The 12,846-nt window shown below is 45.3% G+C and overlaps 1 protein-coding gene across 6 annotated transcripts in view; it reads left to right on the top strand.

The window, feature by feature from the left end:
• LOC124046335 (myelin transcription factor 1-like protein) overlaps nt 1-12,846 on the top strand; it is a 130,471-nt gene that overhangs the window by 104,330 nt on the left and 13,295 nt on the right. For all 6 annotated transcript variants that reach the window (XR_006840993.1, XM_046366603.1, XM_046366604.1 and 3 more), the window contains exons 9-14: nt 721-811; nt 2,391-2,501; nt 3,268-3,494; nt 4,439-4,704; nt 9,129-9,335; nt 12,138-12,259. Coding sequence is in view for 5 of the 6 variants with exons in the window: in XM_046366603.1 (XP_046222559.1) it covers nt 721-811; nt 2,391-2,501; nt 3,268-3,494; nt 4,439-4,704; nt 9,129-9,335; nt 12,138-12,259 (1,024 nt within the window). In the remaining variant the exon portion in view is untranslated. The remainder of the gene's footprint in view (nt 1-720; nt 812-2,390; nt 2,502-3,267; nt 3,495-4,438; nt 4,705-9,128; nt 9,336-12,137; nt 12,260-12,846) is intronic.

The raw sequence follows: 12,846 nt of genomic DNA, 5'->3' as shown, positions 1-12,846 counted from the left end.
GGCAATATTTATATGACCCCCTTTGAAACAGCCCCTTTACTTCAAACCTATTTGTAGGGTTTCCCCTTTTATACACATCAGTTGGTAACTGGCACATTGGGACAGATGGGAGGTGTTGTTAAACCACGGGCGCTGTTTTCAGTTCAAATTAGGGAGGTTTTAAACAAGTGTTAAGCAAGTGAAGTGTTCATGAATTGACCTGCAAAAGAAGGCAGAGAACCATTCACACAGATCCAAGACCTGTATTTTGGTTTCAGGGTCTGTGAGAATGCAGGAATCACGACAAGCTCTTTAGGTGGCTTTTATTCTCCCATGTGTTTTACACCATACCCCTTTCAGATACATGAAAAGGCTGGTATAAAAATGCAGGCATGTTAAATTAGTGCGATTTTGGTCTGTGTATAAAAGGGATTTTAGATGGCTTCTTCTTCGCAATACTCTCCTTCTTCAATCAACACTGTTCTCAAAAGGCTATAGCAGTGAAACCAGTATGGTGGCAATAACAAACACTGTCTGCCCTTTCAGACTGTACTGCTCTATAGGGAGGAGGAAGGAGGTCATCTCAAATTGCTGGCACAGATCCTAATGATAACGATGATGATAATACCAAGCTGCTCAACCTCTCACACACTAATGATACTGTCTGGTTGTGTGGGCTTCTAACCTTCCCTATCTCTCTCTATCGCTCTCCTGTATGTCTGTTTGTCTGTCTGTGTGAAGTCCTTGCTATGTATGAGAATGTTCTTAAGTGTCCTACACTGGGCTGCACGGGACGCGGCCATGTCAATAGCAACAGAAACTCCCACAGAAGGTGAGTCGCCCAACAGGACTGGCAGCCATCTTGGGAAATGCCAGGATCATCTGTGTTACGTCCATCTTTTGTTCAGTTGGAGATTTTATTTATTTCCCTCCAATGACGGGTTGTTACTTTATCCTTGTTTCTTTCCTCTTTATCAATATATTTGATTTATTAAATGTTTTACTTGACATTCATGATCATTTCTTTCACTTTGTTTATGTTCTATTTATTTGCTCAAGTGTTTTTTGTTTGATTGATTGATTTTACAATTGTATCATCTACTATAATTTTGTGTTTGTATATTGTTGCACAAATGTCACTATTTTTATTGATTGCGATGGAAAAGGGGCTTACAGAAGTATTTGGCTTTGGATATCTCAGTTACCACAACCATATCTAATTATGTGGTTGCTTGTCTAATGCTAAATTTGGAGTCACGCGTGAAATGCTGTAATCCACACCTCAGATGAAAGAATCACAGATCAAGGCTTCCGGGAGAGAAGCTGTGTGTATGGGTGTTGGTATTGAGAGTGGAACTGAAATAGCCATGTGCTCCCCTCTCCTGTCACACGGCTAGAGAGCGAGAGGTGAGAGAGAAAGAGAGAGAGAGAAGGGGAGCAGATCAGAGTGGGAAAGAATGAAAGGAGAGAGAAGGATGAGAATGAGTGGAGTGTCACCCACAGCAGATTTTGTGAGAGTCAGGGTGTATCAGCAGCCATTAGCACCTCTCTACCACGCTGGCAGGAGGGTTACAGACCTGGGAAGACTGGAGCTCTCTCTAGCTGAGCACAGTGTCACTCACACACTGACGCTCAGACAGGCATGCACACACATACTCACACACATAGACACACGGTACAGACACACACACAGACATGCACACGCTCAACTTATCAGACAGTCATGTACACTAACACACTCACACGCACTTGCAAATCACACACACACACCTAAATGAACACCTACTAACTGATACTCACACCTCGAGAAGACACCTCTCCCTCCACCTGCGCTGGTTCAGGGCTATGATCTGAATAACCTCTCTACTGGGACTTGAAGCCTCTTTTACACTACACAACGTTTATAAAGAAGAATTTGTGAAATTACATAGAATGATCAGAGCCTTTGTTAAATGTGGTTGATTGGCAGTATGTCAAACAGCTGTGCTGCAATAACATGTCCATTATTAACCTTGGGAGTTTGGTGTGTGTGTTTTGGGAGGTTGTTTTGGCCAGTGTGTTTGTGTGGATTGGGTAGCACGGACAGGATTGTGTGCGTGTGCAGTTGCTTTATCCTCTGAAGCCACTCAACCAAAAAAAGCAATCTGTTATAATAACCAACTGCGTTGTTGTCATTTTAAACGTTTGATGAAAATATATGATATTGGAAATGAACCAAAAACTCATTGAAAGGCAGGTAGGTCGATGGATTATCAGTTAGACAGACAGACACAGACAAGCTGGCAAACCAGCAGGCAGACAGACAGGTGGTCAGAGATGCATTGAATGGGACCATTATATTGGTTCAGATATGATCAGCCTCACCTCCATTACTGGTTGTCATACTCATCCCCCCTCTGTTGTCCTTTCAGCCTGTCGGGGTGTCCAATCGCTGCAGCAGAGAAGCTGGCTAAAGCCCAGGAGAAGAGCATCGGGTGCGATGGCTCCTCCAAGTCTAACCAGGGCTCTGACCGAGTGCTCAGGTACTGTTCACCGCTCACCACACCACACTCAGCTTCCAGAGGGACCACCTCACTGGTAGATGCAGAGTCCAACGGCCTGAATATATTAATTTAATACTTTACCAGGGTTGGGTTTCATTCCATTTCAAATTATTTTACTCTTCCCGAATTGGAATGGAATTGGCCCCATTCCAGAGCACTACATTATATCCTACCTTACTATAACTCAGCTTGCATTAGTCAGTCAATGTTGGAAGGTTTTCTTAATTATTGTATTATAGATTTTCATATTTCTTTGTCTGTTTGATTTCTTTATCTTTTGATCTCTCAGACAGTTATTGTTTGGAGACGCTCCACATTCATTTTCTTGTTTATGAAGTGAAAGTCTTTATTGGTTTTTAAAGAGCTGAATCATTTCAACAAAAGTTGTTTTGATATGCAATGGTAGATATAACATTTCTATCCAATTAGACTACATCACTAATTAAAGCTCTGATAGTTTCTAGATAAAAACATTTTTGTAAAATAATATCAGAGAAAATGCATGGCTTTAATTATGAGTTGTGTTTGGGTGAGACATTTTCAGGAAACAGCATAGACGTGTAGCTTAGATGAACTAAAAGCTAAATCCAAGGATTATTTTAGGCTAGAGTTGACTGTTGCCTTGCCTTTTCCCTTTTCTACGTTCCCCTCCCCTTTCCCTACCCCCCTCCTCCTCCCTTCCCCTGCGTGATGTTTGGTGCCTCTGCTCTGTCCAACCTACACCCCCTCGTGGTTTATTTTCCAGGCCTATGTGCTTTGTGAAACAGCTGGAGATCCCTCAGTACGGCTACAAGAACAACGTATCCACCAGCACGCCACGCTCCAACCTGGCCAAGGAGCTGGAGAAGTACTCCAAGACCAGCTTTGACTACAGCAGCTTCACAGACAGCAGCCATGGCAACAATGTCTACGGCAAACGGGCCATCGCACCCAAACTCCAAGGCAGGGACACTTCACCTAAAGGATATGATGGTACAGTCCATCTTCCTGGCACATCAGCTTTATCTGTTACCTACTTTTCTGTTGTTCAGGTAGTCAACATGAATATTGTGTCAGTAGAATAATGAATATCCTTGCTTCTGTGGATTGGTTTATGAATGGTCTGTATTCTAAGCCTTTATTCTCCACGGATTCATTGTATTTTGTGCCGAGTCTTTCCAAATTCACCAATATTTTTACTTCCCAAAATCCTTATTGTTGAATGCATCCCCCACAGCCAAACTTGTAATGATTACTGAGGTTGAAAAAGGTGTAGATTCACACGCAGAGCGCGGCAGGTGTTCATTTCGCCTTCGCAGGAGGCAGGAATCGTGGTTACAGGCAGGCAATGGTCATACACAGGCAGGCAATGGTCATACACGGGCAGGCAATGGTCATACACAGGCAGGCAATGGTAATACACAGGTAGGCAATGGTCATACACAGGTAGGCAATGGTCATACACAGGTAGGCAATGGTCATACACAGGCAGGCAATGGTCATACACAGGCAGACAATGGTTATACACAGGTAGGCAATGGTCATACACAGGCAGGCAATGGTCATACACAGGTAGGCAATGGTCATACACAGGTAGGCAATGGTCATACACAGGCAGGCAATGGTTATACACAGGTAGGCAATGGTCATACACAGGCAGGCAATGGTCATACACAGGTAGGCAATGGTCATACACAGGCAGGCAATGGTCATACACAGGTAGGCAATGGTCATACACAGGTAGGCAATGGTCATACACAGGTAGGCAATGGTCATACACAGGTAGGCAAACAGGCAGATTAATCAAAACATCACAAGGTTGACAAAGAAAAAAAATACAGAACCTTACAAAACGACGGTAAGAGTATTTCCACGCCGTGCATTTGTCTATATTTGCGGATGAACTACCCCTATCTCTGTGTGCTTGTGTCCTCCAGTCAAGCGCTACTGTAAGAACTCCAGCTCGGCGAGCAGCCCGAACAGCACCTACGCCCCCAGCAGCAGCAGTAGCAGCCTGAGCTGTGGAGGAGGGGGCGGAGGAGGGGGCAGCAGCGCCAGTTCCACCTGCAGTAAGAGCAGCTTCGACTACACCCACGACATGGAGGCTGCCCACATGGCTGCCAGGGCCATCCTCAACCTGTCCACGCGCTGCAGAGAGATGCCCCACGGCCTGGGAGGAAAACCCCAGGATCTCTGCTCTCGGGTAGGAGTTGTTTAGTGACCAACTCTTTATAAAGCCTTCAACTCTTTATAAAGCCTTTATAAAGCCTTCCATCATGAGATAATGGGATTGTGTGTCATGTACAATATTCGAAGGACGTGAGAGGTTGGACACTACAGGTTTTTTGTTGTTGTTGTTGACATGTAGGTTGACTTTCGGCCAACTGGAAGTATTCAAATCCGACTTGACATCCTGTGGTCCAACATAGAGTGTCATAGTATTGGTTAGACCATTGAATGATATCCTCGAAACACCTTCCCATCCCACTGCTAGAGGCCTTACTCTCCCAGCTCCAAGCTTCCTCTGTCCTGCCATGTAATGTGAGCAGTGATGAGTGAGGACGATAGGGTCTCTTTAGCCACGCACACTGGCGCTCTGTTAAAGAGATATCTACGGCCGTGTCTCTCAATTGGCGCTCAGCAGGACAGCTTTATATTTTCCCTCCAGGGATCAGGTGAGGTAGATAGGGAGAACGGCGGGATGGGACGGATCGCCGCCGACACGCCGCAAGCCCAATATGTCATCAGGAGGAGATAAGGCGCCGGTATCCCTGCATTATCAGCATGGAGACGCCGAGCAGGTAAATAGGGAGGCCTTCTGCGTGAGGTAGAGCGGAGTACACTCAGCTGGCAGAAGAGCCTTAACCAATCAGGACTTCCTCTCTCTTCCTCCCTTCCTCTCTGTCCATTTCTGCTCCGTTGGCGAGACAGACAGACAGACAGACAGACAGACAGACAGACAGACAGACAGACAGACAGACAGACAGACAGACAGACAGACAGACAGACAGACAGACAGACAGACAGACAGACAGACAGACAGACAGACAGACAGACAGACAGACAGACAGACAGACAGACAGACAGACAGACAGACAGACAGACTGGCTCCAAGGCAAAGGTAGAGACAGGAAACGTCAGGGAGATTCTCAACCTTCTTTCATCTGAACACCTCCAGTCATGTCATTGCTTTTCTTACGTTGTCTGTCTTTCCTCATTTGCGTCCATTCCTATCTCTCTGAGTGAAAGCGAGGGAGACTGAGGAATAATCATGAATGCTGAGAGAGAATACACTTGTTTCATTTTAGGAGCTGGAGGAGGCTGGTGGAAGTAATTTGGGGAAGCAGCCACTGACCCCTCCCGCTCTCTCTTGCCCCACCTCCTCCCAGCAACAGGGGACCGGGGCTATCTGGGGGTCAGATGACAATCATGTGGTCCGTGAGGAAACAAACATGCTCGTTAACGCACAATGACACACATACTGTATATGCACATTAATTTGAAGCACACACATACCATGTCACATTAAAATATATATTTCTCTTTCCTGCTGATAGCTTTTAGCCTTGCCTCAAAGTTTCTCTCTCTCCATTCCACATGCCCATAACCATATTTGTTGGAGTGGCGGCAACGATATAGTAAATTAATATATTAATATATTATGTATATTAAATTCATATAGGGGAAACACTGATGTCTATCTTTGGTCTACAAAGGCTGATTCTGTTTTGTCACCATAATAGCGTCAAAACTCCAACGATCCTGAATCCAGTAACATATTGTCCAGAGCATGAAAAAACTAGCTTGAGCTACTACAGTTGAAGTCGGAAGTTTACATACACCTTAGCCAACTACATTTGTTTTAAGAATGTGAAATATCAGAATAATAGTAGAGAGAATTATTTATTTCAGCTTTCATTTCTTTCATCACATTCCCAGTGGGTCAGAAGTTTACATACACTCAATTAGTATTTGGTAGCATTGCCTTTAAATTGTTTGACTTGGGTCAAACGTTTTAGGTAGCCTTGTACAAGCTTCCCACTATAAGTTGGGTGAAATTTGGCCCACTCCTCCAGACAGAGCTGGTGTAACTGATTCAGGTTTGTAGGCCTCCTTGCTCGCACAAGCTTTTTCAGTTCTGCCCATAAATGTTCTATAGGATTGACTTTATTGTCCTTAAGCCATTTTGCCACAACTTTGGAAGTATGCTTGGTGTCATTGTCCATTTGGAAGACCCATTTGCGACCAAGCTTTAACTTCCTGAGTGATGTCTTGAGATGTTGCTTCAATATATCCACATAATTTACCTACCTCATGATGCAATCTATTTTGTGAAGTGCACCAGTCCCTCCTGCAGCAAAGCACCCCCACAACATGATGCTGCCACCCCCGTGTTTCATGGTGGTGTTCTTCAGCTTGCGAGCCTCCCCCTTTTTCCTCCAAACATAACGATGGTCATTATGGCTAAACAGTTCTATTTTTGTTTCATCAGACCAGAGGACATTTCTCCAAAAGGTACGATCTTTGTCCTCATGTGCAGTTGCAAACTGTAGTCGAGCTTTTTTATGGCGGTTTTGGAGCAGTGGCTTCTTCCTTGCTGAGCGGCCTTTCAGGTTATGTCAATATAGGACTCGTTTTACTGTGGATATAGATACTTTTGTACCTATTTCCTCCAGCATCTTCACAAGGTCCTTTGCTGTTGTTCTGGGATTGATTTTCACTTTTCGCACCAAAGTACGTTCATCTCTAGGAGACAGAGCGCATCTCCTTCCTGAGCGGTATGACGGCTGCGTGGTCCCATGGTGTTTATACTTGCGTACTATTGTTTGTACAGATGAACGTGGTACCTTCAGGCATTTGGAAATTGCTTCCAAGGATGAACCAGACTTGTGGGGGTCTACAATTTGTTTCCTGAGGTATTGGCTGATTTCTTTTGATTTTCCCATGATGTCAAGCAAATAGGGATTGAGTTTGAAGGTAGGCCTTGAAATACATCCACAGGTGCACCTCGAATTGACTCAAATCATGTCAATTAGCCTATCAAAAGCTTCTAACTCCATGACATCATTTTCTGGAATTTTCCAAGCTGTTTAAAGGCACAGTCAACTTAGTGTATGTAAACTTCTGACCCATTGGAATTGTGATACAGTGAATTACAAGTGAAATAATTTGTCTGTAAACAATTGTTGGAAAAATTACTTGTGTCATGCACACAATAGATGTCCTAACCGACTTGCCAGAACTATCGTTTGTTAACAAGACATTTGTGGAGTGGTTGAAAAAATAGTTTTAATGACTCCAACCTAAGTGTAAGTAAACTTCCGACTTCAACTGTATGTGTACTTCACTAATTTTATTGGAAAGGGAAAGGGAAGGGGGATACCTAGTCAGTTGTACAACTGAATGCCTTCAACTGAAAGGTTTCTTCTTCCCTCTGAATCAGAGAGGTGCGGGGGCTGCCTTAATCGACATCCAAGTCTTCGGCGCCCGGGGAACAGTGGGTTAACTGCCTTGCTCAGGGTCAAAACGACAGATTTTTACATTGTCAGCTTGAGAATTCGTTCCAGCAACCTTTCGGTTACTGGCCCAACACTGGAAGCAGACCCCAGTACCCTAACCTCTGAGCCCAGAAGACTATACAAGCATACAGTATGTGCGTCACAAAGAACCGGAACCTGGGTTTTGCTCCACTGGAACACAGGGAGACTCCAGCCTAGGGGGAGTGTCGTGTGGAATCACTGTTGAAACAGGCGTGCCTTAGCTGGAGAGGGGGAGAGGAAAAGAGAGGAGAGGAGGAGATGAGAGGGGGAGTGGAGGGGGTTGAAGTGAGGGATTTTAATGAGGGCAAGGGAAGGGTGACAAATAGACATTACTCCTCCCCTCCAGCCCCCTCCAAATACAGGGCAGAATTCTACTGTGCACATGTTCACCAGATACAATACATCAGTGGAGGGGAGGAACACTCATATGAATGGCTAGGATGGAGTCAATAGAGTGGTATCAACCACCTGGAAACCATGTTTTGATGTGTTTGATACCATTTCATTGACTCCATTCCAGCCGTGATTATGAGTCGTCCTCCCCTCAGCTGCCTCCACTGCAGTACATGGATATTCAGCTGGGTAGGAGAGGGAGGGAGCATTTTGGCTTGATTATTCAAGCCTGTCTGTGTCCCTGTTTGTTGTGCGATATTTATTGTGTTTTTGGTTGACTAGCAGCAGTCCCTATGCAGCCGCCCAGCGTTGCCCTCCAGCCAACCTCTAACCCCACAGCCCAGTCTCTCTGCCCAAATCCACTCACATCACACTCAAACCAGCCAGGCCCCAATCTGCTCCCTCTGGCTGTGGAGGTTACAGACACTCTGAGGGAGGGAGGGAGGGAGAGAGAGAGATGGTGAGATTAGTGCAGGATCGCTACATTTGCTCCCTTGCCCTTTACCACTGATGACCCTGTCTCTCCCACCAGTCACCATGCCTTTTTTTACCAGAAGGAAATATTTAGAGAGTTATGTAACATATATAACAGGTTTTTGAGCTGAATGTTGCTTTGCCTTTCTTCTCCTCCCTCTCTCCTTCCTGCTGCCCCTCCCGTCTTTCCTCCTTTCCCTGTCTCTCTTCCTCCCTCCAGAACCCAGACCTAGAGGTAGATGAGAATGGGACATTAGACTTGAGTATGAAGCAGCGTCTGGGGGGTGGCGTAAGTGCGGTGCTCACCCCCCTGGAGCCCATGTCTCCCCAGCGCCAGGCTCTGATGCGTTACGGCATGGGGGATGACTGCTGGGACCTGCCGGTCGACTACGCCAAGATCAAATGCATCGACGAGGACAGCAAAGAGGTACTAAAATGTGAAGGATGATGATGCTAATGATGATCAGATGATGATGCCGATCACTCCTCTAACCTGTAACTCGGATTGTGGGATGAGGCTATCCTATCTTTCAATGACTTTCTGTCACATTAACTCCACAGTACCTCAGTACTCAGATAACTTTGACACGGCAGCATTCAAATATCCTGCATATAAACAAGCAGCTTGCATACTGTACATACATCTAACGTTACGATTCACACTGGCCTACATACAGAAGTCCCCCGCTGCATTTCAACAACACCCATCCATTTGGCAGTCGGTACAGTACCTACTGTGTTTCACATCTGTCCAACCCAAGCCATCTGTCTCCAAGGACTTTCTGTTGATTCCTTCTTGCGTAAGACTCCCATCTCATGTTGAGGTCATTTTTAACACCCCGGCCCAGATCTCAGGTTGAATGATTGGAAAGTCATATTAGGAGTTCTCAAGGAAAACAATTCATTCTTTGTATGTTCATTTCCATCAGCATCGCCATACAGCAGACAGAGGTAGGCTGTGTCTCTCAGCTGTTTGCCAGAATTAATTATGCAAATAAATACTGGGAGGGAATCTAAATAGCTCTTCTCGCCAAAAGACTGCAGGGAATCAGTAGGTGTGGGGGTGTATTTGTGCGTGTGTGTGCATGTGAGCGTGCCTGCGTGTGTGCCTGTTTTTACGCTGTAGAGGACCTTGCAAAATGACCCAGCCCAGTGCTCTTCAATATGTGCTGGATATATTTGCCTGTCTTTAGGGGCATTACTGTACACAAAGGAAAATAGATGGTTTACATCAATAGTCTTGCCCCGCCTGGCTGCCTGCACTGTAGACAAAGCCAACCTGCAGTCAGACTCTAGCGATCTAGGACTTCACCACAGTGCCATCTAGGGTATCTGTTAAGTACAGCATTAGAACGCTCAGCCAAACTCCTAACTCTGATTCCATTGTGTTGAGGTTAATAGGCATAGGGAAGCACAACATAGTGAACAAAGAATCTCTCTATCAGGTTTTCCTCATATAATCCTGTAAATAATCATGCAAATAGATAGCTCCAATCCTGTAATATGCAGCACTTCGTAAAAACTCCAGAGTTTCTCGTCTAAAGAGATAGTCCTGACGTTTCCAGTCTGTCGTGGTAAGAAGTCCTTTACTTCGTCAATCCTCAAAGAATGCAACAGCATTTCCAGTCTCCTCATTCGGAGTCTCTTCTGTTGATTCGCAAAAACTAAACAAATGGTTTAGGTGCTCCCAGGATCTCAACAGCAGTACTGTAAACGGCATTATTTCTACTTCCTGAGTGCTGCGTTCTCTCCACAGCCCAGATTGACGGTATGACAGAGCCTCCTCAGCCACCACCTTGGCAGCCCGCCAGACAGGCGCAGCCATTTGCATGCAAATTGAGAGAGCAGAGTGCCATTGTGTTTTAAAGAGACCTGATTCTAAGGCTCTGAGAGTGCCAAGGCAGCTCTCTCTCTATTTCTCTATGTGTGTGTGTGTGTGTGTGTGTGTGTGTGTGTGTGTGTGTGTGTGTGTGTGTGTGTGTGTGTGTGTGTGTGTGTGTGTGTGTGTGTGTGTGTGTGTGTGTGTGTGTGTGTGTGTGTGTGTGTGTGTGTGTGTGTGTGTGTGTGTGTGTGTGTGTGTGTGTGTGTGTGTGTGTGTGTGTGTGTGTGTGTGTGTGTGCGTGTGTGGCTGATAATCTGAAGGTCTGAGTAATACCTCTGGTCAAGTAAGTAGGCATTCTTCCTCGCCGAGCCAGTGACTGTGCCACCAACCGATTGGCGCTCTAAGTTGGTATTTGTTGGTGTCTGCACAATTCAAATCAAATCAAATGTTATTGGTCACATGCACGTGTTTAGCAGATGTTATTGCGGGTGTAGCGAGATGCTTGTTCTTCTAGCTCCGACAGTGCAGTAATATCTAACAAATGATATCTAACAGTTGAAGTCGGAAGTTTACATACACCTTAGCCAAATACATTTCAATTCAGTTTTTCACAATTCCTGACATTTAATCCTAGTAAAAAATCCCTGTCTTAGGTCAGTTAGGATCACCACTTTATTTTAAGAATGTGAAATGTCAGAATTATCGTGGAATGATTTCATCACATTCCCAATGGGTCAGAAGTTTACATACAATCAACTAGTATTCGGTCGCATTGCCTTTAAATTGTTTAAATTCATTAAAAATCCTACAATGTGATTTTCTGGATTTTTCCCCTCATTTTTACTGTCATAGTTGAAGTGTACCTATGATGAAAATTACAGGCCTTTCTCATCTTTTTAAGTGGGAGAACTTGCACAATTGGTGGCTGACTAAATACTTTTTTGCCCCAGTGTATATACATGTATGTCAGAGCAGCATTGGACTAAGATAGTTGTGCCCCTCTTCTAGCTTGCTGGTGGCCCAGGGACGGCTTTAAACTGTAGCCTGATGGACCATGCCACCCATGCCCTCTGTCACCAACAGTGCAACTCCACAGATAGTTGGTCTGTCAGAGCTGTCAGTGTCAATCCATATTCCGCCTCCGTCCATGCCATCTTTCTGACTGTGTGTATCTCCCTTCGTCTCTCTCTCTCCTCTTTTCTGTCTCTTTTCTTTCTCTCTCTCTCTCTCTCTCTCTCTCTCTCTCTCTCTCTCTCTCTCTCTCTCTCTCTCTCTCTCTCTCTCTCTCTCTCGTCCCTCTCTCCTGTTCACCCTCTTGCCCCAATCTCTCTCATTCCCCCTCTCTTTCTCGCCCATCCCTCGCTCTCATCCACTCTTTCTCTCACCTAAATCCCCTTCATCATCTAGCCTGATGACCTGGACCCGTTCCGAGATCTGCTGGGGGAGCGAGGTTACTCTGGTGACGTCACCATGCACAGCCCCAAGCCCAAGTACGCCCAGTGCAAGGAGAGCAAGAAGGACCTGATAACGTAAGACTGACCTGGATGGGATATGTGTGTGTGTGTGTGTGTCACAGGAGGTTGGGGGCACCTTAATTATGGAGCGTGGGCTCATGGAAATGGCTGAAGCAGAATAAGTGGAATGTATCAAATACATCATTCCATTCGCTCCGTTCTGGACAGTATTATGAGCCGTCCTCCCCTCAGCAGCCTCCTGTGGAGTGTGTGTCACCACTCCACTCAGCTCCACTCCCCCTGCTGCCATCTGCTTTTCACCCCCTCCGTCTTTGCTTTCCCTTCTTTTTTGTCTCTGTTCTTTTCCTTAGCTTCAAAGGAACCACCCACCTCTTCTCCTTGGCATGCTACATTTGCAGCGCACATTTCTGCCAGCTTTTCATTTGATCCACAGCTCTTCAGCCAGTGTATTGATGGCTTCTTATGCTTCTCTTACGTTGATGATTTATTGTAATAAAACATCAGTACCTTTTCATGTTGCAGCTGCACCCTAGAACGGGGTCCAAAACAAACCCTTTTTGCAGACAGTGAAGCTAAACTGAAAACAATGAAAAGCAAATCCGCCAACAAGAAAGACACAAACAAACCTCCTATGTCTTTAT

The sequence above is a fragment of the Oncorhynchus gorbuscha genome, linkage group LG10, assembly GCF_021184085.1.
Source record: "Oncorhynchus gorbuscha isolate QuinsamMale2020 ecotype Even-year linkage group LG10, OgorEven_v1.0, whole genome shotgun sequence".
Taxonomy (NCBI): Eukaryota; Metazoa; Chordata; class Actinopteri; order Salmoniformes; family Salmonidae; genus Oncorhynchus; species Oncorhynchus gorbuscha.
The sequence above is the reverse complement of the archived record's forward strand: the minus strand, read 5'-3'. Positions and strand labels throughout refer to the sequence as shown.